Source organism: Megascapheus bottae, chromosome X, assembly GCF_031878675.1.
Source record: "Megascapheus bottae isolate mThoBot1 chromosome X, mThoBot2.hap1, whole genome shotgun sequence".
Taxonomy (NCBI): Eukaryota; Metazoa; Chordata; class Mammalia; order Rodentia; family Geomyidae; genus Megascapheus; species Megascapheus bottae.
This window is the reverse complement of record NC_143547.1, coordinates 16451347-16479045: the sequence shown is the minus strand read 5'-3', so window position 1 is coordinate 16479045 and position 27699 is coordinate 16451347. Positions and strand designations below refer to the sequence as shown.

Sequence of the window (27699 nt, the reverse complement as noted above, 5' to 3'; positions counted from 1 at the left end):
AATAGTGATTGTATCAGTAAGAAAGTAGATTTGGTTCTTTTTCCATCATGTTGCTTGATTTTTCACCACAGCAAAATTGTAAATGTAAACTTATTCCCCCGAAGATAAGCTGGGCTGCAATTTTCAACTAATTGGGAGAAGCAGCACTGAGTCTAACACTGTCAGGCTGATTTGAGTCTTAAGATATGATGATGATTATTGTGTCAAATGTAATCAAGAATGTGGGCTCTGAACTGACAAAAGGGCTGGCTGTTTTTAATTCAGGTTAGTATAGGAAGTAGACCTCCAGATAACCGATAGGCACAGCTGGCTGTAAAAGAGAGCAATTTTTAAAATGCTATTTCATTCTCTATGGTGCTGTAAGGATCAGAGATTGGATGCATAGGAGAGAAACGTCCTCATTTATTCCTGAAAGCATTCTATTTATTTTTAGTTTGATGTTCTTTAGCAGAGAATTTCCCTATGCTTGTATATCAATGATTTCCAAACTTTTCAAACTCCCTTTTCCTTGTAAAAAGTTCTCTGAAACACCCTCGTTACTATTATAAACCAAAGGGTATATGTACATAATTTATGTGTGCGTATGTATATGCATGCACACTTATGCATGTGTGCTGGCCCTCGGGCTTGAACACAGAGCTTGAACCCCGTCTCTGAGCTTTTTTTGCTCAAGATTAGTACTCTACCTCTTGAGCCACAACTTCCCTTCCCACTTTTAGTGTTTAATTACCACTAAAAGAACCTCTAGTACTACCTGGACTAGCTTTCAACCTTCATTCTCAGATCTCAGCTTCCTGAGTAGCTAGGATTGCAAGGCACAAATCATTTGTTGCCTGGAAATACAATATTTAAATGATTTCATGTCTTTAATTTTAAAGAGTCATTTATGATGAAATTCAAATTTTATTATGTGTTTATCAGACAGGATCACAATGGCATACAAGTGAAGTTTTAAAATGATGACCTTATGAATATAATACCAATAAATGCAGAGTGGCACCTGGTGTGTTGCATGGTGACTCAAGTACCATGAGTGACAATGGCCACCTGCATTTTTCTAAAATGATGATTTTTTTTTACAAAATTCATAATACAAGTCAAATACACATTGAATTTTTCATATATTTTGTATTTTTTGCCAGTCCTGGGCTTAAGCTCAGGGCCTGAGCCCTGTCCTTGGACTTTCTCAAGGCTAGAGCTCTACCACTTGAGCCTCAGCACCACTTCCGGCTTTTTCTAAGTATGTGGTGCCAAGGAATCAAACCTGGGTCTTCAGGCATGCTAGGCAAGCACTCTAACACTAGGCCAAACTCCCGGCCCTGGCAAAAAAATATTTTGCTACAACCTTATTGACCTGCATGGGCAGTATAAAAGTGTTAAGGGACACCTTTCTATTCTTTCCTTTCCCATATCTATATACATTTCTCTTTACTCAGATGTCAGTAAATGCAGTGAAATGCTATATAAATGAAATAAGAAATACTATTGAAGCTACCCAAGGCATTTAAAATAGTAATTGCTATTTAGTTGGAGGCCATAAGAAAAATATAAACTAGTATCTTGGAAGTATTAGCTAGGAAATTTAGTTTTTAAAAGCAGACAGGTGTATATGGAGGCAAGCATTATTTATATGTTTGAGGCAAAATATGTTACAATGAAATGTTTAGATTGGTAGGTAAGTGAAATGTACCAGTGTGTTTGCATTTCAGCAGTGCATAATGCCTTTTATTACATGCCTATGAATAAGTAAGAGGAATACCACCTAGATGCAAGGTAAATTGGATCGTTTAGGTACAATTTCATGTCTTTGCACAAAGGATGTCCACTAACAGATCAGTGTCAAATGGTGAAGGAAGATCTCTCATGCTATGCTACAAGGTTTTATTCTCGTCTCTGACACACTGGATGATATTTTTACAGAACACAAGTAAGAAAAGATTGTCTTCAAATTTGTACATGACCACACATAGGAAGGGCAGGAAATATGTTGGGTGACAGAATTCAAATGGGGCTGTGGAAAGAATAACTGAAGTCCTCTATTAGTACTTGATGTCTCTGAACCAAGAAGATCAGACATGTAGACAATCTGGCAGTTTTACAAATGATGTGTTCATTCTGAAAGATGTTAGTTTTTATACTTTCTGTTTTGCAAGACACTGAAGGTCTTGAATCTTTGAAGAAGTTCATGTTATAATTTCAATAGAAAATACATCAAATTTTCATATAACAGAAATTCAGTCTTTACTGACTAAATGTAAATGTGCTACCCAATAAACTTGTCCACCATCTTACTTTCAGTACTAATATGTAAAGATATAAATTACTTCTAAAAACAAATTGCATTATCAATCAGAGAATTACTCATTCCAATTTAAATATTTTAGCTATAACTAAACAATAGCTTACTATACTTTTTGGTTACAAAGAAGCCATCTACAAATTCATTGTACTGATTTATATGATAGCAATGCATAAAATGTAAAATTCTATACAGCTAGAAATATTATTCAACACATTCACATCAAGAAATAATTTCAAGAGTTTTTCCCAGACTCTGAGCTCATTTTTAGAACTTGTGTCTAACTCACAGTTTTATTTATTTTAAGCAAATGGATTGCATGTCTAATAAATGCAAGTAACTGATATAAATCCTTGCCCTCAAGGAATTTAAAGTGATGATAGTGGTTGTGGTAGTGATGGTGTGGGAGGGAAGTGGTGATGATGATAATGATAAGAGTGTGGTGATGGTAAGGAAAATGATTAGAGTAAGCAGTGAATTCTTAGGGCACAGAATTCTTGTAACCAGGTACAGTCTTCTTATTTATTACTTTAGTGTTAATACTAATTAAAAATATAAATCCTTAATTTATGACTGTTCTTCACGAATTTGAATTGATTTTAAGGTCTACTAATGCATTTCATAGTATCAAAGTCTTTCAAGTGCCATTTCCCACTAGTAATTAAAGTAACAAAGCAAAAAACTTTAAATCTTCATTTTGATAAGTTTTAATTAGCTCAAGCTATTTGTAATCCTACATCTTGTTTGTAAATCATATATGAGCCATTAAAACAGGTTTAAAAGTAGGACAATTCTTATAAAAATGTACTTATTTTACTATAAAACTTCTCAGAAAGAAATTTATGAAGTGTTTGTTTTTCCTATGAGATAATTTTCATTTAAATCTTTTTTACTAATTACATAGACTTCTGGGTAATCTCTGTAGTATTAAAAGACATTTTCTTAACTTCATCACAAGAAAGTATAGTTCTATTAGGAGAATTTTTTTCCTTTCAAATGAAGTTTGGGGTTATTTTATATCTTTGTTATCAACAGTAGTAGAATTTCTTATCATTTTTTCATATATTTTTATTTTAATTAATAGAAGGGTTACATTATATTCGCCAGATAGAAGGTGCATTAATTCACATACATTGATACCGTTTTCATGTCTTGATCCCCATTTCCCTCCCCTCTACCCCCAATTTCTTACCATTTAATCATAATTGAGATGCCTCATTGAAATAAAATGTTCATACCTACCATCATTCTCAAAATATAGTGTTCATTCTAACAAGTCTTTCAAATGATTTTAAAATGGAATAATAGTTGCTTTTGTCTACACATACAGACACTGAAATGCTAAATTATATAATAATCACAGAAAGCAAAGGCTTTTGTTTCATTTTACAAATTCTTTCTTATCCCAAACAGTTCTTCTTTTCTCAACCAGAGCTAAGCCACCAGGCCAAAGTATGAACTTTGAATCAATGCAGTGTTGTAGAAAAGAGCTTTTCTCACATTTCTCCTACTTTTATTTTCTATTTTTCCTTTAAACTCTTTTAGCATTAGCCTCCATATGAATTTTTACAAGAATATCCAATTGTAAGCATTGTTCCAATAACAACAGTGAGGGACATTAGAGCTGAGGTCAACCTTCAGCCATTTACCTCTGAATTTTTAGCTTATAGTCTCATCCAGGTCCTCATTATTGAGGATGAAAACCACTAGTTTGGACACATACCTTCTCTTTCCTGTTTGAATAATATTAGGAGCCATCCAATTTACCTATGCCATCTTGCTCAAGTGATAAGATTTATCAGGAATCCTGCTTGAACCCTGATGGTATCAATGTAAATTTGGAAGTCAAATGACCCACTGAGTTTGAGTCCTAGCTTTTGTCTGATGTTGAAAAGGCCTTTATATTTCTGAAATCCAAGGTTAAAAGGGCTAGCCAGTTGAACCAAATTACAGGTTTACTTCCTTTTGACCAGAAAAGCCTCAAGCAAATATGCCCCACAATATCACCACTAGCAATGGTGAGAGCAAATGCAGTCCCATCTCCTTAAGGCCAGTTTTCTCTGCACCCAGATCCATTTCCCAGGGACTTGCCTCATGCCACCCTGCTTATAGAGGCAAGGAGAGGTAGTTAAGAATTATGGAACAATGACTTAGCCGACAGAGGTGGCTTTACCTGACCACAAGAAACAGTAGACACATTGTCCTTCAGGACTTGGTGCCCCAAGCCATCTCCTTTTAGAAGAGGGCTATTCTATCTAATGCAATCTGTGTTCCACCCCAGAGGAAAGGGGACAATGTGATGTCTTGGCCTACCTGGCCTATATATGTAAATTAGGCATTTGCTTCTCCATACTCATTTTCAACCACTATGACCTATCTTAAATAATCTTTGACCCCGACTATAGTTACCTCAAAATGGCTGTGGAAGGCCATGTGAGGAAGACCATCTGAGGGTCCCATAGTAGAAAGCCTCATTGACATTCTTTGGTAGTGGTAGGGCAGTCTCGAGGGGAACTCAGGGCATGTGCACTATCCCGGAGATCCTTTTATTCAAGGCTACCACTCTACTTGAGCCACAAAGCCACTCAGGTTTTTCTGTGACTTAGTTGGAAATGAGAGACTCACAGATTTTCCTGCCCTGGCTGGCTTCTGAGATCCTCAAATTTCACCCTCCTGAGGAGTTAGGATGACACCCAGTTTGGTCCCCTTCATTTTTTTATATTTTTATTGTAATTAATAGAAGGGCTACATTATATTTACCAGATAGAAGGTACATTACTTCAAAATATTGATACCCTTTCTCATGTCATGGTCTCCATTTCCCTCCCTCCTCCCCCCCGCTCATCTTGATTTCCCCCCTTCCCTATCCTATTTCAAATACCCAATTAAGCATATATAAAATATATCAGATAACAAGGTGAAATATTATATCAATAACCAAGGGACAGCAAGAGAGATGAGAGATAACACAGTACATTAAGGACAACAATCACTCTTTATATGGCTTTTGTTTCTATATCCTGGAGGTCCTTACATTTAGCGTCATACTGTATAGGCTTATGTCTCTAGATTTTGTTCTATTGTAAATCTCTGCTAGGAGAGCCCAAAGTTTCTACTCATTATGACAAATGAGGGAGACTATTGGGCCTATGTTCCTTTGAGTCTGGCTTACTTCACTTAATATGATTTTTTCTAAGTCTTTCCATTTCCTTACAAATGGGGTGATGTCATTCTTTCTGACAGCAGCATAGAATTCCATTGTGTATAAATATCACATCTTGTTGACCCACTCATCAATTGAGGGACATCTGGGTTGGTTCCATATCTTTGCTATGGTAAATAGTGCTGCAATGAACATCGTTGTGCTAGTGGATTTAGTATGTCCTTGTTTTTGGACAATTTGGTAAATGCCAAGTAGTGGAATTGCTGGGTCATAGGGGAGGTCTATGTTTAGTCTTTTGAGGAACTGCCATACTGCTTTCCATAGTGGTTGAGTGAGTTTGCACTCCCACCAACAGTGTAGTAGTGATCCCTCCTGGCCACATCCCCTCCAGAAACTGTTGTTATTAGATTTCTTGATCCTGGCCATTCAACTGGAGTGAGATGGAATCTTAGAGTTGTTTGATTTATATTTCTTTTATGGCCAGAGATGTCGAGCATTTCTTCATGTATGTATAGGCCATTCTTATTTCTTCTTCAGAGAAGACTCTTTGGCCCATCTTTTAATGGGCTGGTTGTTTCTTTGGAGATTAGTTTTGGAGTGATTCAATTTTTTGAGCTGTTGATATATTTTAGATATGAGGAATTTGTCCATTGTATGGTTAGTGAAGATCTTCTCCCATTCTGTCAGCTTTCTGGTTAATTTGTTAGCTATGTTCTTTGCCATACAGAAGCTCTGCAGTTCAATGCGGTCCCACTTTTTCAGACTTTCTCTGATTTGTTGTGTTTCTTGGTCCTTATTAAGAAAGTTTCAACCTGTGCCAAGGAGACCGAGTGTATCTCCTCTTCCTTTTTGTAAAGTTTTCAGTGTGTCAGCTTTTACCTCAAGGTCTTTGATCCATTTGGAGTTAATCCTAGTGCAGGGTGACAAAGAAGGATCCAACTTTAATTTTCTGCAGGTGCTTAACCAGTTCTGCCAGCACCATTTGTTGAAGAGGCTGTCTGTCTTCCATTCTATTTTTTTTTTGCTCCCTTATCAAAGATTAGGTTGGCACCCTTTATTTTAAGCAGAATTTTCCTACCAGATTGGGAATGCTAGTAAGAGTTTCTAGTTCATGATACCTCAATACAGGCAGAATGCAATGAGGATCTATCATCATGACCAAGGGGTTACATTGTTTATTGTAAAGCATCTATATTAACCGCTGTTACAACACTGATTATTGTTGGCTGACCATTCCACATCCTTCCTCTCATTGTAGGGTGGAAAACTGCCCTCTGTAACTTTACATTTAGGATGCAGACAGCTCCCTTTGTGGCACAGAAATAGTAACAAGCACCAACAACCACATCAGTCTGTTTGTTTTTACGGTTGTGGAGCACTGTCCCTGAGCGTCTTTGTGCTCAAGACTAGCACCCTACCACTTAAACCACAGCTGCACTTCCTGTTTTGAGTGGCTAATTGGAGACAGGAGATTAAAAATCTCATGGGGAAAACTTTAGACTCTATTACAGGGCTATAATTATCAAAACAGCTTGGTACTGGCACAAGAACAGGCCTGAAGACCAATGGAATAGAACTGAGGATCCAGATATTAACCCACACACCTATGGCCACCTAATCTTTGACAAGGTAGCCAAAAAAGTAGAATGGAAGAAAGACAGCCTCTTCAACAAGTGGTGCTGGCAGAACTGGTTAAGCACCTGCAGAAAACTAAAGTTGGATCCTTCTTTGTCACCTTGCACTAGAATTAATTCCAAATGGATCAAAGACCTGGAGGTAAAAGCTGACACACTGAAAACTTTACAAGAAGGAATAGGAGATACACTAGGCCTCCTTGGCACAAGTCGAAACTTTCTTAATAAGGACCAAGAATCACAACAAATCAGATAAAGACTGGATAAGTGGGACTGCATTAAACTGCAGAGCTTTTATATGGCAATGGACATAGCTAGTAAATTAATTAGGAAGCCTACAGAGTGGGAGAAGATCTTCACCAACCAAACAACGGACAAAGGCCTCATATCTAAAATATATCAACAACTCAAAAAATTGAATCACTCCAAAACTAATCCCCAAAGTAACAACCATCCCATTAAAAGATGGGCTAAAGACTTAAAAGAGTGTCTTCTCTGAAGAAGAAACAAAAATGGCCTATAGACACATGAAGAAATGCTCAACATCTCTGGTCATAAAAGAAATGCAAATCAAAACAACTCTAAGATTCCACCTCACTCCAGTTAGAATGGCCAGGATCAGGAAAACGAATAACAACAGATGCTGGAGGGGATGTGGCCAGGAGGGATCACTACTACACTGTTGGTGGGAGTGCAAACTCGTTCAACCACTATGAAAAACAGTATGGCAGTGCCTCAAAAGGCTAAACATAGAACTCCGCTATACCCAACAATTCCACTACTTGGCATTTACCCAACCATCCAGAAACTAGGGCATACTAAATCCACTAGCACAACAATGTTCATTGCAGCACTATTCACCATAGCAAAGATATGGAACCAACCTAGATGTCCCTCAGTTGATGAGTGGATCAACAAGTTGTGGTATTTGTACATAATGGAATTTTATGCTGCTGTCAGAAAAAATAACATCGCCCCATTTGTTAAGAAATGGAAAGACAGAAAAAAATCATATTAAGTGAAGTAAGCCAGACTCAAAGGAACTTAGGCTCAATGGTTTCCCTCATTTGTCATAATCAGTAGAAACCTTGGGCCCTACTAGCAGAGATCTGTAATAGATCAAAACCTTGATACATAAGACCATATAGTATGAAGCTAATTGAAATGACCTCCAGTATATTGAAATAAAAGCCATATAACGAATGATTGTTGTCCTTAATGTACTATGTTATCTCTCATCTCCTTTGCTGTCGCTTGGGTATCTCATATTGTTACAGTATCTCACTTTGTTATCTGATATATTGAATTTATTTGTATTTGGTTATTTGAAATTTGATAGGGAAGGGGGGAAAACCAAGACGGGTGGGGTGTGAAAGGGTATCAATGTATGTGAATTAATGCACCTTCTATCTGGCAAATATCATGTAACCCTTTTATTAAATACAATAAAAATAAATTTAAAAAAATCTTAGGGGGACTCTTTTCTACCTGGGTTGGCATCAAACCACCATCCTCATATGTCAGCCTCCCAAGTCGCTAGGAATATAGTCATGATTCCCCAGCACCAGGCTCACATTAGGTTTTTAAAGTCATTTGCAACTCCAGGTCTGGAAGACACAGACTATTGTCTTCCCTCAGAGACTCATATTTCCCAAGTGCATTAAGTCCACCTCTTTCCTGTCGTATGCCCTATCCTTTCACTGCTGAGAAGCACTTGATGATGTCCCTTCTAGATCAGCCTTTTTTTTTTGTTCCATGTCTTGATAAGGATATAATCTTTAGGCTTGAATTGGTATTGGGGAACTCAAGGAATGGAGTCTGGGTCAGCAATCATGTTGCCTGCAGGTATGATAGGGCTGAGGTGATGGTACACACAAGATTTTGGATGAACTGATCTTTGGCTTTCAAAGAGGGGAAACTGAAAGACTGATAGAGACAAAGAAGAGCATCAATTTGAAACCCAGTTATTTCTCTGATTCAGGTGGTCCCTTTAAGGCCTGTTTTGCAAGTTAAACTACCATATGCTACGTACTTTACTAGAGTGTAAATCCCTGGGCACACACAGAGGCTCTGAAAATATCACTCATACCTTATGTTCCCAATGGCTCTGCCCACATCCTCTAATGGAGCCTCTTCCTGAGAGGTAAAGGCAGAATCTATCCATGGGGCAGCTTCAGCAAAATTTCACCCATTCCTGTGGACTCAGCCCTCCCTATTGGAAATCTCTTGGGTATTTCTGTTTAACTCGCAATCCCCTTACTGAAGATTACTCTCGAAACTCAAAATTGATTTCTTGTATAATTCTGCACTCAGTCCCGCTTACTGGAAATTTCTTACAACATAAAACCTAGATATGTCTTGTGGGGTAAATCTCCCAAGGCTTGAGATTTCTTGCAAACTAGATGCTCAAAATCCCTAATTACCAAGGGATACTTTACCATTTCATTGTTTAGATGTTTTTTGCCTTGGTTTGTGCACGAAATGGCTTGGTCATCACAGTACTTGATAGAGGCCACTTAGTCCATGTTGTTGACAGAATTCAGGCCTCAGGTGAATTTCCCATCCAAGAGCAGTGGCCACCCAATATCCCTGGGTTTCTACAACAAGGAAAAGGGAAAAGAGTTCTCGAGTACCTATCTTGCATGGAAAGGTCCTGGATGAGTCCCCAGATTGTTATAAACATTCTCCACAAGAACCAATCAAATCACAATGATAGTCACAAAATAAAGAATTGTTTGAGCAAGTTATTATTTACTTCTGTAGAAGGGTGTTCCATCAGCCAAAAATCTAGCAAGCAAGTACACCAAAGCAACAGCTTCTGAGATTATTCATATATTCATAACCAATATGGATTCCTCAGAAGTAGGTTGGCAAGTCTCCCTTGAGAGACAATATCTTTTTGTGCAGAAGCCTAGACAAGGTGGTTTCAGGTTTTGCCACTTTGGAAACTTAATCAGCCTCTCTGAAGGTCATTCTCTCATCTATAAACTGTTCAGAATAATAACAACTTACCCGACTAGCTTGTCAAGCTATTTAAAGTATCAGAGGAGATGATATCTGTGAAAGAGCCTACAAACTGAAAAAACTATCATTTCAATGAAAAGTATTATCACAGTAATTGTTGAATATGCTAGGCTCTTTCAGAATTTGTTTTCAACAGTGAATGAGTGCAGTCTAAGAAGCTAGGTAAAAGTCACAAATATTTAGACACCATAGTTCTAAGTTCCTATCAGAAATTATGGAATCATTGTTATTTCCAATGAAATTTCATGACAAGAATTCTGAGTCAATTTTGTTTGCTGATGATGGTTTTTTGATACTTCTTTCTTTTTTAAATGAGTGTGCTATGCATTTGCCTTTTGATCTTAGGAAATTGGACCTGCCAGTCTTGCTGTCTTCAGATAATCATGTATGCACAGTTCTGTTTTCCTGTAAATTAGTGTAGATGAGGATGTATATTTGCTTGACTGCACGGTCTTATGAGAGTTTCATGAGATAATCCTGGGCATGCTTTTTAAAATTGCTTTCTATATTGTTTCCACATATCCTTTCAGATAAAAGGTATTTATTTTGCTCTGTCACCATTATGAAATATAGCTTTGAATGAGATTACCATTGCAGGTTACTGAAACCAACTTAAAGATTCAAACTATTTAAATGATTGAGAATTTATTTAGAAGAGACAAGAAATTTTAAAAAACAGCAAAAAATAATTTTTTTAAACCACCAGCTCAACCCTGATCTAATTTTAAATGTATCTGGAAGGTAGCACCAACTTCATTTTTTTCTAAAGACTGTTGCATTAAGGGTTAAGATGATATATTGAATCCCTGTATATGAATCAAGTCAAATGTAATCAACTACTCTCAATATTGTATTTAATAGTGCCTTTTGGTGTTATAGCAGTAGAAAATTATAAAATATAGATCCCAGACCAAATATTTTTAATTCCTTAAGAAATACATGACAGAAACCTACAAATGATTTTATATACTCAAAATATTTTTTAAATTTCTTTCAGCAACTAATTTTCTCAAGGATTTATGACAGAGAAAATGAATAATGCAAGTAATGTGATTTTCTTGATATTTTCTTTTTAGAAATACCATAATTGTTTCAGGTAAATTGTATAATATGGTTGTTCTCTTTATGATATATTTTGCAGATACCAATTTTAAAACCATTTATGAGGTAGATTCTTCATATGATTGATAATGCCTATGTTTTGTTTCCACCTGATGGTAAAGTCTATCTGAATTTCTAAAACAAAATGTCATATTATTGAAGTTGACACAGATAGGTTCAAAGATGTGGTTTATCTTTACAGGATTAATCTATTTTTATGAAAGTATGTTGCTACTTGCATGTGTTAAAAAGTCATCCTATGCTGTCTGGGGTGACGAAAGATGGGAATGAGTTTTCTGAGAACTAATCAGCAATACTTGGGGAACACTTAGGTCATGGTTCTCAATTACCTCTAGAGAGTTGGAGTAATTTACCACCAGACCTCAGAAGAGAAGGGACGAAAACCTCTTTAACTCATAATTGAGGGAACAGCAAACCAGTAAATTTGCTTTGAAAATGTTTTTTTTATATTTCATAGCAAAACCTGTTATATCTTTTCTTCTGTAGTTGAAGGTAGTATAATATTTTCATATGTTTTTCCATATGTATATGTATTTGAATAGTATTTTATATATGTTTTTCTATATGTGTATGTACTTCAATATTTCTGCTTACATTGAAGTGACAAAAGGTCACAATGCATGGCAGGACTCAGTAACATGGATAAACTTCTTTGTACTTTGCTTTCAATACAATGAAGATATCTGAGAGGAACTGACAACAATATCTGTCCTCAGAAACACTTCTTTTTTAGTGTGCAAGGTCTATAATCTCAGTGCTGTCATTTGTGTACAACCTTGGGAAGTTATTACAGTTCTCTCAGAATCAGTTTATCCAGAAGCAAAATGTAAGCAGCTATCAACTGCATGACTTTATCTAGGTTCCTTATTTTTATGAAAATTATTTCATTTAGGAAAACTCATACTGAGCATTCATCATTATGTTTTAAGATAAAGCACAAATTGTTTCCATTTTGTTTGTAGGAAAATACAAAAATGTTGAAGATCTACCTATCTCTTGTTAGACACACTGACGCAGAAATTCTTGAGTACAGTGTGATACTTGACAATTTTGAGCTACTGATAGATTGTTTATAAGGACTCAGTAACTATAGTTAAATGTCTCCTATTTGTCTTTTCTAACAGACCTGACTATATTAAAAGGCAAATTTTTCTTCTTTTTAAATTCTGTGTCACCATCGTCACCCTGGCTCATAATAGGCATAGAATACATGCATGTATGAATGTATTAATGAGGTGATGATAGTCATGTGGCAAAAGAAATGAGATTCAAAATTAAATATAAGCTGTTAAAGATTGAATCATTGAGAAAGAACAAAATTTCATGTCCAAATGAAATATATGAAGAAAAAAGGGAAGCAAAATGTAGGAAACAAACTATAATGCAATAAATAAAATACAATTTTTCATTTTGTTTTTTTTTTTTTTTGTTTTTGCCACTCCTGGACCTTGAACTCAGGTACTGGGCACTTTCCTTTCTGTTTATGTGATACTGAGGAATTGAACCCAGAGCTTCATGCATGCTTGGCAAGCACTCTACCACTAAGCCACTTCTCAGCCCCCCAATTTATTTTTTTTTTGGTCGAGGGGATTGAACTCTAGGCCTGGGGATTGTCCTTGAGCTCTTCAGCACAAGGCTACTGCTCTACCAATTGAGACACAGCACCACTTCTGCTTTTCTGGTGGTTAATTAGAGATAAGAGTCTAATGACTTTAGTACCCGGGCTGTCTTTGAACTGTGATCCTCAGATCTCCATCTCCTCAGTAGCTAGGATTAGAGGCATGAGCCACAGCACCCCACAAAATTTGTTTTATTTTTAAACAACAAAACGTACCTTCATTGTTAGAAAGCTAGTAGGGACTATATAGACTATTAATAAGTGAACTCTGGCCCTTTGAGTAATGTTTAACATTCAAGTGCTGGTAAGATGCTTATTCTTTCACATGAAAAAGGACAAAAATCATGATGCTGAGCTCCTTTCTATAAACATACTGTAGGATATAATAGTAGGGAAAATATAAATAATCTAGGAAAGAAAGATTTTGAGAATTTTACTCAGTTACTCCATGAAGATACAGAGTACAGATGGAAGCATTATTTACTAGAAGACTGAGTACTAGGAATTTTTTCAACTTTTCAGACTTATATAAGTATTTGGCAAAAAAACCTCTTTTCATAACAAACAGCCACATTTGACCTAAAAATATTCACTGTACATACTACTTTTGTTCTGCTATACACAGACACTTATAATAGATAGACCATTTTCAATCTACATATCTAATGGTAGACTATTGTCTATATTAAGTGCTTTTCAACCTTACCTTGGAATGTAAACATTTTCTTTTCTCTTCTCTAAAAATTATGCATTCGGTTGAACTGAAAGAAGTGTATGAGTTGATCTTTGTAAAATAATCGAAAATCTACAGGCTTCGAGATTTCTTCGGAGACATGATGGTCTGCCAGGCTTTGTGGAGTCTGTGTGTTTTTGTGTGTGTGTGTGTGTGTGTGTGTGTGTGTGTGTGTGTGTGTGTGTATCTGTGTGTCTCAGAGAGAGAGAGATCACAGTTTACTTATGACTTTATTGATAATCAATTCTTTGAAAGCAAATGGAGGTGTTAGGCTTTCTGTGACTTATAGCCTTCTTGCACAGTTGTATCTGAATAATACCTTCTTGGGCATGTGTAGGTTTATGAAGCTTCCTAACTCCAGTACTGCAACAGAATCTTGATGACTGGTGAGGACACCAATCTCCATTATTGATAGATTTCCTAAAAGAAGTACCACCAAAAGCCCGGTAGTCCTTAGTTCACAATTGCTGAGTGTGAGGAATGTCCATCCTATCTCTTTTCAAGATCATGCTCCTGTCACTACCATACAATTAGCACTCCCTCCTCACCCATGAAAAGTTAGGGAAGTGCTGTAGAACTGACCTGAATTGGAGCAAGGGGGAATTATAACCCACATCTTAGTCCTGTGCCAGTCCACAGGCACAGCCTGCTTTGGAAAAGAAAGGGGTAACTTTGGGCTGGCTGTTCTCTTTAACTGAGGCCAAGTCTCAAATAATGCTGACAGGTGAAGACCATCAGCCAGCTTCTAAGGCAAGAAATGTTTCAGTGCAGAATAGAGATGTAAACAGCCCAACGCAGCATCCCTCTGCAGAGTAGTTCTTAAAGTTTTGTCCACAGCAGCAGTGATTCTTAAACTTAAACATATGCTTGAAATGCCTGGAAGGTTTGCTGAAAGTCAACTTATCAGACTCAATCCACAGTGTTTCTGACTCCTTAGATCTTTCCTGAAGCCTGAGAATTTGCATTACTAGTATGTTATCCCTTGATGATAATCTACCACTGGTCAATGGACCTAATTGGAAAATCACTATTCCATTCTACCTTTATTTATTTACTGAGAATAGAGCACAGAATTATGAATAGAATGAAAATTTTGGAAATCCTACCACTCTTAATGCCATCAAGTTCTCAGCTATTTTTCTGGATTATAAAGCTAGAATAACTGATGATAGAGCTTTGGTATACAAAAATACTTAGCCAATACACTATATTTTAAAAGCATTTTTACTCTATGGAATATCTAGTCACTGATGCCTTTAAAATTCAACCAAATTTTCACCAGGGTTAATATAATTTAATAACCTAGACAAAAGAATTTGAAAATAGTCCATGTTCGTGCTCTTTCATTTTATTCTATACCAATCTTTTATTCCTTGTGATTCTCACTATTTTTTTGTTTTTATCACATAAATCATTCAAAGCCATATGGATGAAGAAAATTAAAATCTATGAGATATATTTAGGGCTCTATTGAATGCAGAAATATGGAAATTAAATACTTGACTCATTTCTGGTCTAGACTTGGCACAATTAAAATTTAAGGGTTCAATGTACATGCATTGACCCCAGGAGAAAGGTTGTTGTCTATAAATCCCTCCTCATAAGTAGGAAACAACAATTTCATCTACAATGAAGTTTGTCAAGTGCTTATTTGAAGAGATTTTCTGCTCTTGCTGCCATTGGATTTTTTTAAAGTATTTACAAGTTCGAAAAATTTTAGTATGATGTCATCAATATTTAACACCCAATGGGTATTCTTGAGGAAAATCAGTGCCTTACTATCTTGAGATTTACACTTCTTCCCTCAAGGGCTTAATTTACAAAGAAACAAACTATCTAAGAGCATTTGGCTGAAATCTCATTGTGTAGATAGAACTGTTTTGTCTGATTTGTGTGCATAGCATTTTGCAAAAAACTCTTAGAAAGTTATTTACTAGTAATTGTCTCTGTAGTTGGAGGGCGAGTGGTGTTTCTACTTTAAGGACTGTAGAACTAAGATGCACAGAGAGCCACTCATCATGAAGATGATACAAATAATAAAACACACAATGCTTACCTGTCTTTTCTGTCATGGGAGAGTTTCGTATTGTGCTTTTGCTGCTGTTGAAATTTGATGTTAGAGAGTTTGTCAATATCTATCTTGTCCTGCATTTGTCTTCTGGAATGTGACCGTTTGTTTCTATCTCAAATTTAGGGGCTAGAAAAAAAGTAAGCCTTGCTACAAATGGGATAAAATTACCTCTATTGCACATCAGAAATTGTTGGCTGCTAAACAGGGTTCGACCTATAGTGTGATTCCCCAATGTAAAATTAAGATTCCAGGACTATGGCATTGAGACTGAATTCTTGAATCCTGATAAATAGATGACAATTTCACTGTTATTTCTTGATTGATAGTGTGCCAACAAATTTGAAAAGCCAGTAGTGCAGGTTGGCAATAGAATTCTACAAGGTTTAATGTTTTTGCTCTAGCAGAATGCTGGGGCTACCTTTCAGTAATTTAGTATTAACGTTTATGTAAGGGTTGATGCCTACTTTCTCTCCTCAATAGCTGCATTCTCATAAACCTCTTCTTTCCTCCACCAGTTAATGCAGACAGAAGATTTTTTATCCAGTGTGAGCTCTGAAACTACACTGTGAAAGACTGTGTGCTCAGCAAAAACCTCACTCATGATGAATAAACAGCTTTTCCGGGGGCTTTGCTGCCGCTGGCTCCACAGGAGTTGTTTATTGCCTGGTTTGCACATCCCATGATAAATTTGCTGCAGAAATAAATTGCAGTTTTGCATAATTATTGACAATCACATCTTAACAAGCAGTATGTATCATATTGGAGTATTCAACTTTTTAGCATCCATTTTTAGCTGTGTTTAATCCTAGCAAGTGTTTGTGTAGTAATCGAAGGCAAATAAAGCTTTTAAATAGAGTATTAATTTCCTCATTGCAGACAAAAATTACCTGAACCTTTTCAGGTGGGACTGTTACTACCTTAGGCAATTTTCCCTCCTGAGCTATTATTATGCAGATGTTTGTTGAGGGTGGATGTGTATATACCATAATATATACATTATATATATAATCAGAGCATAGGAAATAGTTTTTAGATTGCTGTGTCATTAGAGAATTTCTTTCATCCTTAAAACTAGAGGAATGAGAAGATGGGATGTGGGAGGAGCTAACATTTTTGAGTTACTATAATGAATAACATGATACATTAACCATTCTTATTGTAGCAGTAGCTACTGTAGTTTTGAAAAAGAAAAAAATTTAGAGAGGTTAAGAACTTATCCTGTCACACAACTGGTGAAAGACATTGGAAATTGAACCTTAAACTTCACTTTTCTCTTGGACAATATTCTCAGTTCTATTGCCATCAGATAATGAACTAAGAACCCAATGCAGTACTACCAACAAACCTAGTACCATGCAGAGTGATATTTTGTGTATTTGTCTCTATGAAATGTCAGGAATTTTTCCTTTTTAGTCCTTTTTTTTCCTTTAGCCTACAATGCCTCCTCCTTTTCCCCTGAAGTATTCACCTTCAATTCTTGATTCTCATGAATTTTCTCCTTGCCTATTTAATCTTTGTCTCCTGCCTCAGGGTAACATCAAAGATAGGCATGGTGAGGGACTTTAGGGACTTACATATGATGATAAGCTTCAAATATTGTAGCATATTAAAAAAGATTTCAAAACTGCCCAACATAAACTACACAGTTGCAAAACATTATCTATATTTTAATATCCATGTATGAATTTGTACAGGTCCAAAATTCTGTGTGTGTGTGTGTGTGTGTGTGTGTGTGTGTGTGTGTGTGTGGAGAGAGAGAGGTCATTTATAAATACCTGCCAGTCTGACAGTTTTTTACTACTGAGTTTAGGTTGTAGAAATTATATTTTGCTCTTATTATTTTGGTAATGATGGGGGTTTGGGGGTTGTTTTCATCTTGGTTTATTGTGTTTCTGGTACTGGGACTCAAGCCCTTGAATGTGCTAGACGAGACTAGAAGTACATACCCAGTCCATTGTTGTGTGTGTGTGTGTGTGTGTGTGTGTGTGTGCACACATGCGTGTGTGTGTGTGTGTATGTATACCCATGCGTGTGTGTGTGTGTGTGTGTGTGTGTGTGTGTGTGTGTGTGTGTAGATGCATGTGCTAGTACTGGGATTTGAATTCAAGGCCTAGATGCTGTTCTTTAGCATTTTTTTGCTAGCTTTTTTTTTGCTCAAAACTGGTGTTGAACCACTTGAGTCACAGCTCTACCTCCAGCTCTCTGATGGTTAATTAGAAATGAGTCTTGTGGGCTTTTCTACCAAGGCTGGTTTCAAACTTCTACCCTCAGATCTCAACCTTCTGAGCGAGATTACAGGATGAACCATTGGTTCCTGGCTAACGCTATTCATTTTTAATAGACATTCTTGCATGCCTTCTCCAATACTTGAGAACTGCATTTGGCATTTGTTCCTTTGCAGAGTGAGTGAGCAAGAGGCTGCCTTGGAAGAAACTCAGAGATTACTGCAACAGTTCCCTCTGGACCTGGAGAAGTTTCTTTCCTGGCTTACAGAAGCTGAAACAACTGCCAATGTTCTACAGGATGCTACCCATAAGGAGAGGCTTCTGGAAGATTCCAAGGGAGTAAGAGAGCTGATGAAACAATGGCAAGTAAGTCAAGCGTTTCTACTTTAGCACTCTTGTGAATCCAACTGAACAGTTCTCAGCATTTGTACTTGTAAATGATAAGCTGGGGACAAAATAAAGTAGTTGTTTTATACAGGCTGATGCAGTTCTGCATTTGGGCAAGGAAGAGATAGAAGGAGAAAGAAAATCATTTATGATTCCATTTAATACCCTGATCTTTTAAAAAAAAAAGTATGTATTTTTGAGCAGAAAAATATACTTGCAAAGAAAACTAGAGGTTTGGTCAAGCAGAAACTTTGCTCAGAGAAATAAGTTTGGGTTGGTTTATTAAATTGAAAAGGTTGCCATTTTTTGAGTGTTTGTTTAATATTTTACAGGGAATGCATTTGTATGGGTTGTCTGTTTTATTTAGCATTGCTAACTGAATCAGTTTCCCTTCATTACTTTCAAATACATTTTCAAATGTTAATCTGGCATTTGTACTTTTCTTCCTAACATGATCTGTGAAAATAAAAATGAGATAGCTAAATTTGTCATAGTTAGTGATCAGACAATTTTCAGGCAATTGTTTTTCCTAGAATAAAAATTCTTGTTATAACCTTCCATCTGTGAAAACAGTAAGAACAAATGTTCCAGGTACTTTTGTTTAAATGTTATCATTTTGATGGTCATATTGTGTAGTTCATGGAGACTGTTAAGATTTTTCCTCAATAATGGATGTAATTTTCCTGAAATCTCATAGCTTAGTTATGTTTGTCTTGACTTAACATCAGACTTTATTAGTGTTTCAGGTATTGCTTGATGTGTTAGAATAGTAGGAATGTGAATGATGATTATTATCATGTTTTCAAAATGAAAATCTAAGAAGTAATAGTTTATCCTACATTAAAAACATAATCCCCAAATAAGATCACAGCAAACAAATTTTCTTCTGCTCCTCTCCTTGTTCTCCTTTGCCTTTTGTTTCATTTTGTTTTTCTTGGCTCTTTGATCTACTTTGTTACTTTGGAGAAGCTAGTGTATGACAGTGAGGTTTCATGGCATCTTCAATTCATCATTCTTGCCTTATCATTCTTCTCTAACCCCACTTGTTCCTGCACAATGCATGCTAAATTTTTCCCAACCTGTGAAAGTAATTTGTCTGAAACAATACCTGACTTTATCTTTGCACAGATCTCCCACAGCTTGTGATAGAATGTAAAAACAATGCAAATTGAGATTTTCCCCCTCCATGTCAGATGAATAACACGTTAGACAATATGCTGTTGTAACTCATTTGGCTTATACTGTTTCACAAATAAAATTTAATTTCACCTTGTAAATGTTCATAAAGGCACTGTAGAATTTTAATTTTTTCTCATTGTCATGGTACGTACATAATATACATTTGATAATGTAGATTTATTTCAGTAGATTACTTAGAAAACAAGGAATACTTTGGTTGCTGAATTTAATAGTAGCGATTTAATAAGCCTCTTAAAAAGTAGCAAGTAAATCTTATTAAGGGCAGAGATGTATCCACTACATCTTGTATATTTTATATTTATGTCTGTAAGACTGTGCAATGAAAACTCACAACAAACATTGTACTAGAGGCAAAAGGAAGAAATTTTGAAAAATGACAAGGGCTTTTTACTGCTTCAGCTTAACTATGATAAACTATTTTTTTTTGCCAGTCCTGAGCTTGGGCTCAGGGCCTGAGCACTGTCCCTAGATTTTCTCAAGGCTAGGGCTCTACCACTTGAGTCACAGCACCACTTCTGGCTTTTTTCTATGTATGTGGTACCGAGGAATTGAACCTGGGTCTTCATGCATGCTAGGCAAGCACTCTACCAGTAGGCCAAACTCCTGGCCCGGAAATATTCTTTCTTTTTTTTTTGCCAGTCCTGGGCTTGAGCTCAGGGCCTGAGCACTGTCCTTGGACTTTCTCAAGGCTAAAGCTCTATCACTTGAGCCTCAGCACCACTTCCAGCTTTTTTCTATGTATATGGTACTGAGGAATTGAACCCGGGTCTTCGTGCATGCTAGACAAGCACTCTACTAGTAGGCCAAACTCCCAGCCCCTGTGATAAACTATTTTTTTTGAGGGACAGTGTCCTGTTATATAACCCATGCTGGCCTCAATTTCACTGTATAGTCCAAGATGGCCTATTTCTCATAATCCTTCTCATAAACTTTTTGACTACTGAAATTGCATACTAGTCCCTGTATTTGTTCTTAAAATCCATATAAAACTTTTGTAGAACCAGGAATAATGATGTACATAGATAATAGCAGAAGTTTGGAGGCAGCAGGATAAACAGTAGTTTAATAGTACCTTGGGCTACATATACAATCCCTATCTATCTTTAAAAAATTCCCTTAATCATTATGTAAAAACTCAGTGTTAATAAAAATTTTTAATAAAATAAAAAATTCCTTAAGACTCCTGAAAACATTCATATAATGTTTTCTCCTTAACTATACTATCATTAAGATTTCAATTTATTATTATGATTTTATTTATTTAATTTATTAAATTGTATTTTATTGTTGGGGTAACATATAGAGGGGTTACAGTTGTATTCATCAGGTATTGGGTATATTATTTCTTGAACCATTTTTTGCCAGTCCTGTGGATTGAACTCAGGGCTTGAGCACTATCCTTGGACTTTCTCAAAGCTAGATCTCTACCACTTGAGCCACAGCACCATTTCCAGCTTCTTTTTCTATGTATGTGATACCAAGGAATCAAACCCTTGTCTTCATACTTGCTAGGCAATCACTCTACTACTAGGTCAAACTCCGGCTCCAACTTCTTAAACATTTTTAAGCAGCGGAATTACTCCTACTATCTCTGTTACCATTGTGTTTTCTATGATCTGCAACTGCCTGGAGTTTAAACTACATCTTACAATTAGAAATAGCATCTATAGTCAGCTCTGAATTTTGTTTGGGTTGAATAATTATTATTAATGATATATTTCAACTAATAAAATATGAGTGAAGAATCTGGAGTTAAAAGCCACCAGCAGAAATGTCAAATTTGAAAGTAAATAAAATGTATACTTTAGATGATTATATGTACTTTGATTATTTTAGTCCATGGAGGCATAATTTCCTTTCCCCTTCTGTAAATTTTTATTTTGAGTTAAAGGGAAATTTTTTGGGGGGGAGTGGGAGTAATTGGGCTTGAACTCGGTCTGAGTGCTGACCCTGAGCACTTTAGCTCCTGGCAGCCGCTCTACCCTTGAGCCAAGCTCTACTCCCAGTTTTCTAGAGGTTAGTTGGAGATAAAAATCTCAGGTCCTTTTGTACCTTGGCTGGCTTTGAACCTTGATCCTTAGATCTCAGCCTCCTGAGTGGCTAGGATTAAAGGCATGAACTACCACCCCCTGCTCTGTTAAAGGGAAAATTTTAAAACATAACAAAAAACACATCATGGTATGCACTTTTATTTTGCTTTGAAGAAGCTTGTACTTCTGTATTCATTTATGCATGTTATATAGCAAGGATAATTCCCATGTAATAATATTAAAAAACTACATGTAGTGTTGCATGCCTGTAGTTCCAGCTATTTCAGAATCCGAGGCAGGAAAATTGCATGAGTCTTGGATTTCTTAGGCAACATGATGAGACCTGAGACAAGGCATGAGCTCTCTGAAAAGATTTTGATATTTCTGTCCACTTTTCTGAGAATTAATGTCTACATTCTATGAATGCTACTGAGAGGGAAAGCTTTCACAAAATGTACTTTTCTCTATGTCAGTCAGGTGGTTTGTATATGAACACTGGCTCTTTCTAACTACTGTCTCTCCCTTTTTTATAATCAGTCTCTTCACTGGGTACTTAATTCTCCAACTAACAATAATTCATGGGATCTATAAGCATATTTGTGTCATGAACATATGCTTCCTGAATAAAATTAGCTTGACAAATTCTATCTGAAACGCATTAGGATGTCCTTACATGTTAAGAAATGTAGTTGTTTTCTGTAAAGAACTAAAGTAGAATAATGTAATTTTATAGAGTAAAGACATTTTTCTTTGAATATTATTTCTGATAACAATGTGAATTTTTAAGCCAATAATCTTTTATAAAATACCCTATACTGCCTGAACAATGTTAGTGAACTTTTAAATCACATTATCTTTATTCATAATTAATTATTTTCCTGGCCAAAATATTTTCAGTTAGGAGATAAAGATGTTCATGGATCAAAGTTCTAAAGTCAAACCTAGGTTACTAACTGATAATAGAATTATCCTGTGTATTTACAAATATTTCACAAGTGTTCTTCAAATATTAACTAAATTTAAGCACTACTGAGTGGTAATTGTAGTGCCAGCTTCTAAAGAATGTATGTGCCTGTGATGGTCATAATATTGTAAAATTAAGATCTTACTTTCAGCACGAAGAGCTAAGAAGCAATTAATATTTGAGATTCTTTCATCTGTGAGCTGGACTGTGCCTCAGGCTATTTCATTCAATTCACTGCCTTCATTAATTTCATAGATCTGACTTGATAACTCTTCTCATATTTCCCCTTTACAAAGATTCTCTTCTATTCAACATTCTCAGAGAGATGCTTGATCCGCTGAATTGTACCTTTGTGTAGGTTTATAAATCTAGTTATCTTTGATTTCTGGTACATTACTGAAATTGGAGAAGTAGCTCTTTCAATATTTCATTTGTATATCTTACTATTGTAAATTAATGATACAAAAGAATTTCAGGGTGATATTTCACACCCCAATATAATGTACATTATAGTATTCATTCCCATCATTGTCTCTAAATCCTTTCTCTCCCTTATCCTCAGAAAACCCCTCAATTACATTCATGTTTTGTATTATCTAAGTATGTATGTGTGTATGTATGTATGTATGTATGTATCTATCTATCAATTTATCTATCTATCTTAGATAATTCTAGGTTGTACATGAGATCAAAAGTTCTTGTGAACTTGACTTACTTTACTTAACATGATAACTTAAAACTCCATCTATTTAGCTGAATATGTCATATTTATTCTTCAGTATGGCTGAATAATACTCATATATGTGTATATATATATATATGTGTGTGTGTCATATTTAGTCCATTGATCAGCTGAAGGTCATCTAGGCTGATTCAATAATTTAGCAATTGTGAATAGCACTACAAAAAAACATAGGCATGTGTCTCTATTGTATTCTGACAGATATCCATTCAGATAAATGCTAATGAATGGTCTTGCTGGATCATACATTATTTCTATGATTATTCTTCTAAGATAACTCCCTACTGCTTATGAACATTGTAGCATTCTGTACCATGTTGCCATGGATTTAATTTATTTTATTTTTACCCTCCCTTCTTTTTTTAATTGTAAAGGTGAAGTAGAGAGAGGTTACAATTATGTAAGTAAGGTAATGAGTATTTTTCTTGTCAAAGAGTGTTACCTCCTCCCTTATTTTCTCCCATTTTCCCTCCTCCACAAGTTTCCTTCTCTCTAAGTTGTTAATTTAATTTCTTACATTGTGTCTTTTGAGTATCTCTGTTGCAATAGTTAATCTTTTGTTCTTTGTCTCACCATTTTGTTATTACCTTTCTCTTCCCAAGATCAAATAAACATACACATACACACAGACATATATATATATATATATATATATATATATATATATATATATACCTTCCTACTGCGTATAAACATTGTAGCATACTGGATCATGTTGCCTTGATTTCATACCTATAAAATGATGGCAAAATATTAGTTGAATACATTGAAACACTTAAAACACCCTTTCCTAGATTTTTCCTTTTCATTAGGCAGTTATCTGGATTGATATAAAGAAAGTACTAAGTGTAATAACTGTCTAACTCAGCTCTGTGATTCTGTAATTTTACATCTATAGCAGTAGGTAGGAAGACGTTGGGGATATTGAAAAGTCAATTTTGATAGCACCCAATAACCATTGTCTTTTATTCCTCACAGAGACTTTGTGAGGTTCCTAGAAGGTAATAAATATAAAAGTACGGTGAAAAACTGCTTTCTTCAAGTGAAATGTCCTTATTAATGTTATAAATTACCATTAGACAAAAGTCAAACTGAAGCTATAAATCTAATGTTTCCTTCTTAAATATCAATGAGTCAAAGTTATATTAAATAATAAAAACTAATTTTTTTCACAATGTGTAATTGGCCAAATATTCTTTACTTTTATTTCCTAATTTTGTTCCTACTGAAAACTGTGATATTATTTTTTTTCTACTTCCAGTTCAAGTAAAATGAATTGAAGAGGGTGATTTATTTATTATTAATTCCATGAAAATTAACTAATATGAATTTTAACACTCTAAGTTAAAATAATCATTATGCAAAATCAAAGTATATCACAAGAAAAATTTACTTTTCTGTAATTAAAAACATGTACTTAATCTGTTATTCATATGGATATTAATATTTAATTTTTTTAATACTTGGAGCCAAGCAGTGTGTGCTAAGTGCTTTGCCGGCATGATGTAATGTCAGCAAACCATTAATAGAAATGATAAATGAAAACTTCGAAAGGTTAGTTAACTTCTGGTAATGTCACACAGCTATATATAGAAGAGTCAGTGTTTGATCTTAAGTTTGATCATCTGGTCTTCTATTAATTCTTTTCTACTATTACACTACACAAAGTTTGCATTCAAGTGCAGGCCCAAGATGTCCCAAAGCATTTGAAATCATTTACTTCATAGTAAGTTACTGGTTATTGGAAAAAGGTCTACTTTGTAAACATTAATTTTTCTTTTATATTTCCCTTGCATTTTTCTACGTTTACTTTACACTCAATACACTTATTTATGAAATCACTGAAACATAAATGCAAATATTCTAACCACGTAATTATTAGCCTAGAAATTGTGCGTGTTGTGATTGTCCACTATGGTGTACTAAAAAAAAGTCCTCTTTTGAATAAACAGAATGATGTGTGTTTGCACACCCATGTGTTTGCATGTATTTAGGCATACTAGTGTTTGAACACTTCAACACACTCCAAGCTTTTCTCAGCTTGTTTTTCAGTGGGGGTCTCATGCTTTTGCACAGGCTAGTTTTAGACCATGGCCTTCTTACATATACCTCCCACATAGCTGGAATTACAGACATGAACCACCATGCCCAATTCGTTTTTGGGGGGTTAAGATATTGCTAGCTTTTTCCTGTGCTAGTCTTGAACCTCTATCCTATCTCTGCCTGTAGATCAGCTGAAATTACAGGTATATGCCATTGTGCCATCTCCTAGAAGTTGTATATTATACCAAATGTCTCCCTACCTCTCTAACTGCCCATCTTTTCCTCTTTCTTTTGATCAGGATCTACTCTAGTTATTATTTTATGTTTTAATTTCCCTCATTGTTTTCATTTGGTAGTCAATCACTAGTTCTGAAATGTTATTTATATGCTAGATAATCTACCATAAAGTCTTATGTCTATCTCCTTTAAACCAATGATTTAAGAATTTATGTTTCCTTTTCAGTATTTAGCTTATATTTCCTTAGACATGTCTTACTCAAATGTCTCCCAGATGACATAAATATTGAATTTATTGATGACCCAAGTAAGCCCTATTTTAATGGCAAGTCATGGTCTCCTATGTTGCTAGTTATCATAATACCATCTGTTCAGTCAGGATGTGTAGTAATTTCTACATGTTCTTTTCACTTGCCTTCCTTCCATGTTCATTTCCAAAGGCTAGGAATTTCACCCCAATCTTTTATCTTCTTCCTTCTCTAGCCCCTTTATGATCACCATCATTAATGTTCATATCACCTTTTCACATTCCTGTTTACCAAATGCTCCACATTAACATGTTGAATTAAAGATCCTAAAATACAGCTTTGGTTGTAACCAAATATAAATCATCTAAGGGTAGAGATTTTCCTTTGTTGACTTATTTTTATTCTCATACCTGAAATGGTAATTGCATATAGTAGGCTCTCAGTCAGTATTTGGCTAATGAATGAAAGAATATGACTACCCTTTTCAACAACATTTTGTGATGTCTCAAAAACTTTAAGATGCTCTAGAAAGTCCATCACCTGGCTTTCGTTGATTGAACCCTCCACCCTTTTTCTGGTCTTATTTTAATTTTGCTCCCTGCACCTTCAACTCCATCTCGTACCTTCAACTATCAAAAGGAGTTTTTAAGCAAACTATACTTATGTCCTTTGATGTCCTTGGGTATTTTCATGATGTTTCTTTTCTTCATCTCATCTCTTCTCACTTTTTAAGGAAAAGCTGCATGCAAACCTCCCCTTATTCTCAAATCTTCCAACCTGTAAGACATCTCATCTCCCTTTCAAAATTCTATAGACACTTCTCTTTACTGTAAGTGATTTTTAGTGATTTCTACTTCCTAATAGAGAGGCTAGAAGATGATGTTTAATAATGTGAGCTTTGAAGCTTGAGTGCCTGAGTTTAAATCATGATTCTGGTACTTACTGACCATGGACACATTACTGAATTGCTCTCCGATTAGATAGGTATAAATCATGAGTAATGGCAGCAACTACCCTTCAGGTTGTTATGAGGGTGATATGAATTAATGAAGTGCATAAAACAGAATCTGCAATATAGTAGGTACCCAATAAACAAACTTAGTGTTATGCCATTACTATTGTTAGGCTATTTTAAAGTAATATTTAATTTTATGTAACTATATGTGTGTGATTTGGCATGAATTCATTTCACTATAGGCACCTTAGGGGCACAACCTTTTTTTAAATTTGTGTGAGAAATACTTTATGAAAAATAGAAAAATAAATGAAATTATATTCAAAATAGTGGCTACTATGTGTGTTGGGACTTCATTTTAAAATAGATTTGGTAATCTTCAGTAGATTTTAGTCCTTTAGTGTCAATATTGGCTTATTTTTTCAAAAGATATTTAAGGTCTCCTTAAAGAAAACATAATACTCTATTTTTGAGAATAAAATGTTATAATGAACATTCAAAAGAGATGTTTACTCTTTCATAATGATTTCCTTGAGAATTTAAATTGATTTGCCATTTTTCTGCTTGAAATAGAAATCAAACAAACACACTCTGGTAAAAGTAGTTATTTTTCCCTGAGAGACACAGGGAAATAAAACTGAAGACAATGGAAAGGCTTGTAGCATTTGAGATTTTCTTTGTTCTCCATCAAAACCTGACCATGAACAAACTATTTTAAGTCTATTTTCTCCAAACAATAATTTAAAAGGTCAAGAAAAGTTTGACCACAGAAAAAGTCAGAGTTTTACAATAAAGAGTATTCAGATTGCTTTGGCAAGAGAGAAGTACAGACGAGGAAGATTAATGAAGGGGTAATCTGATCAATTGTATGCATATGTGAATATAACAAAATGAAATCCCATTGTGGAACTAAGTGATGATAATAAAAATGTGCAATATTTTCTGGAAAGTGAAAATTAGGCATAAGGGAGGATACAACCACAGAATTTTCAGTGCTATATTTG

At 35.3% G+C, this 27699-nt stretch overlaps 1 protein-coding gene across 3 annotated transcripts in view; it reads left to right on the top strand.

Annotated features, from left to right (window-relative positions):
- Positions 1–27699, top strand: part of Dmd (dystrophin) — a 1999854-nt gene that overhangs the window by 1465159 nt on the left and 506996 nt on the right. For all 3 annotated transcript variants that reach the window (XM_090326714.1, XM_090326711.1, XM_090326710.1), the window contains one exon: positions 18066–18255. In XM_090326714.1, coding sequence (XP_090182840.1) covers positions 18066–18255 — 190 coding nt within the window. The remainder of the gene's footprint in view (positions 1–18065; positions 18256–27699) is intronic.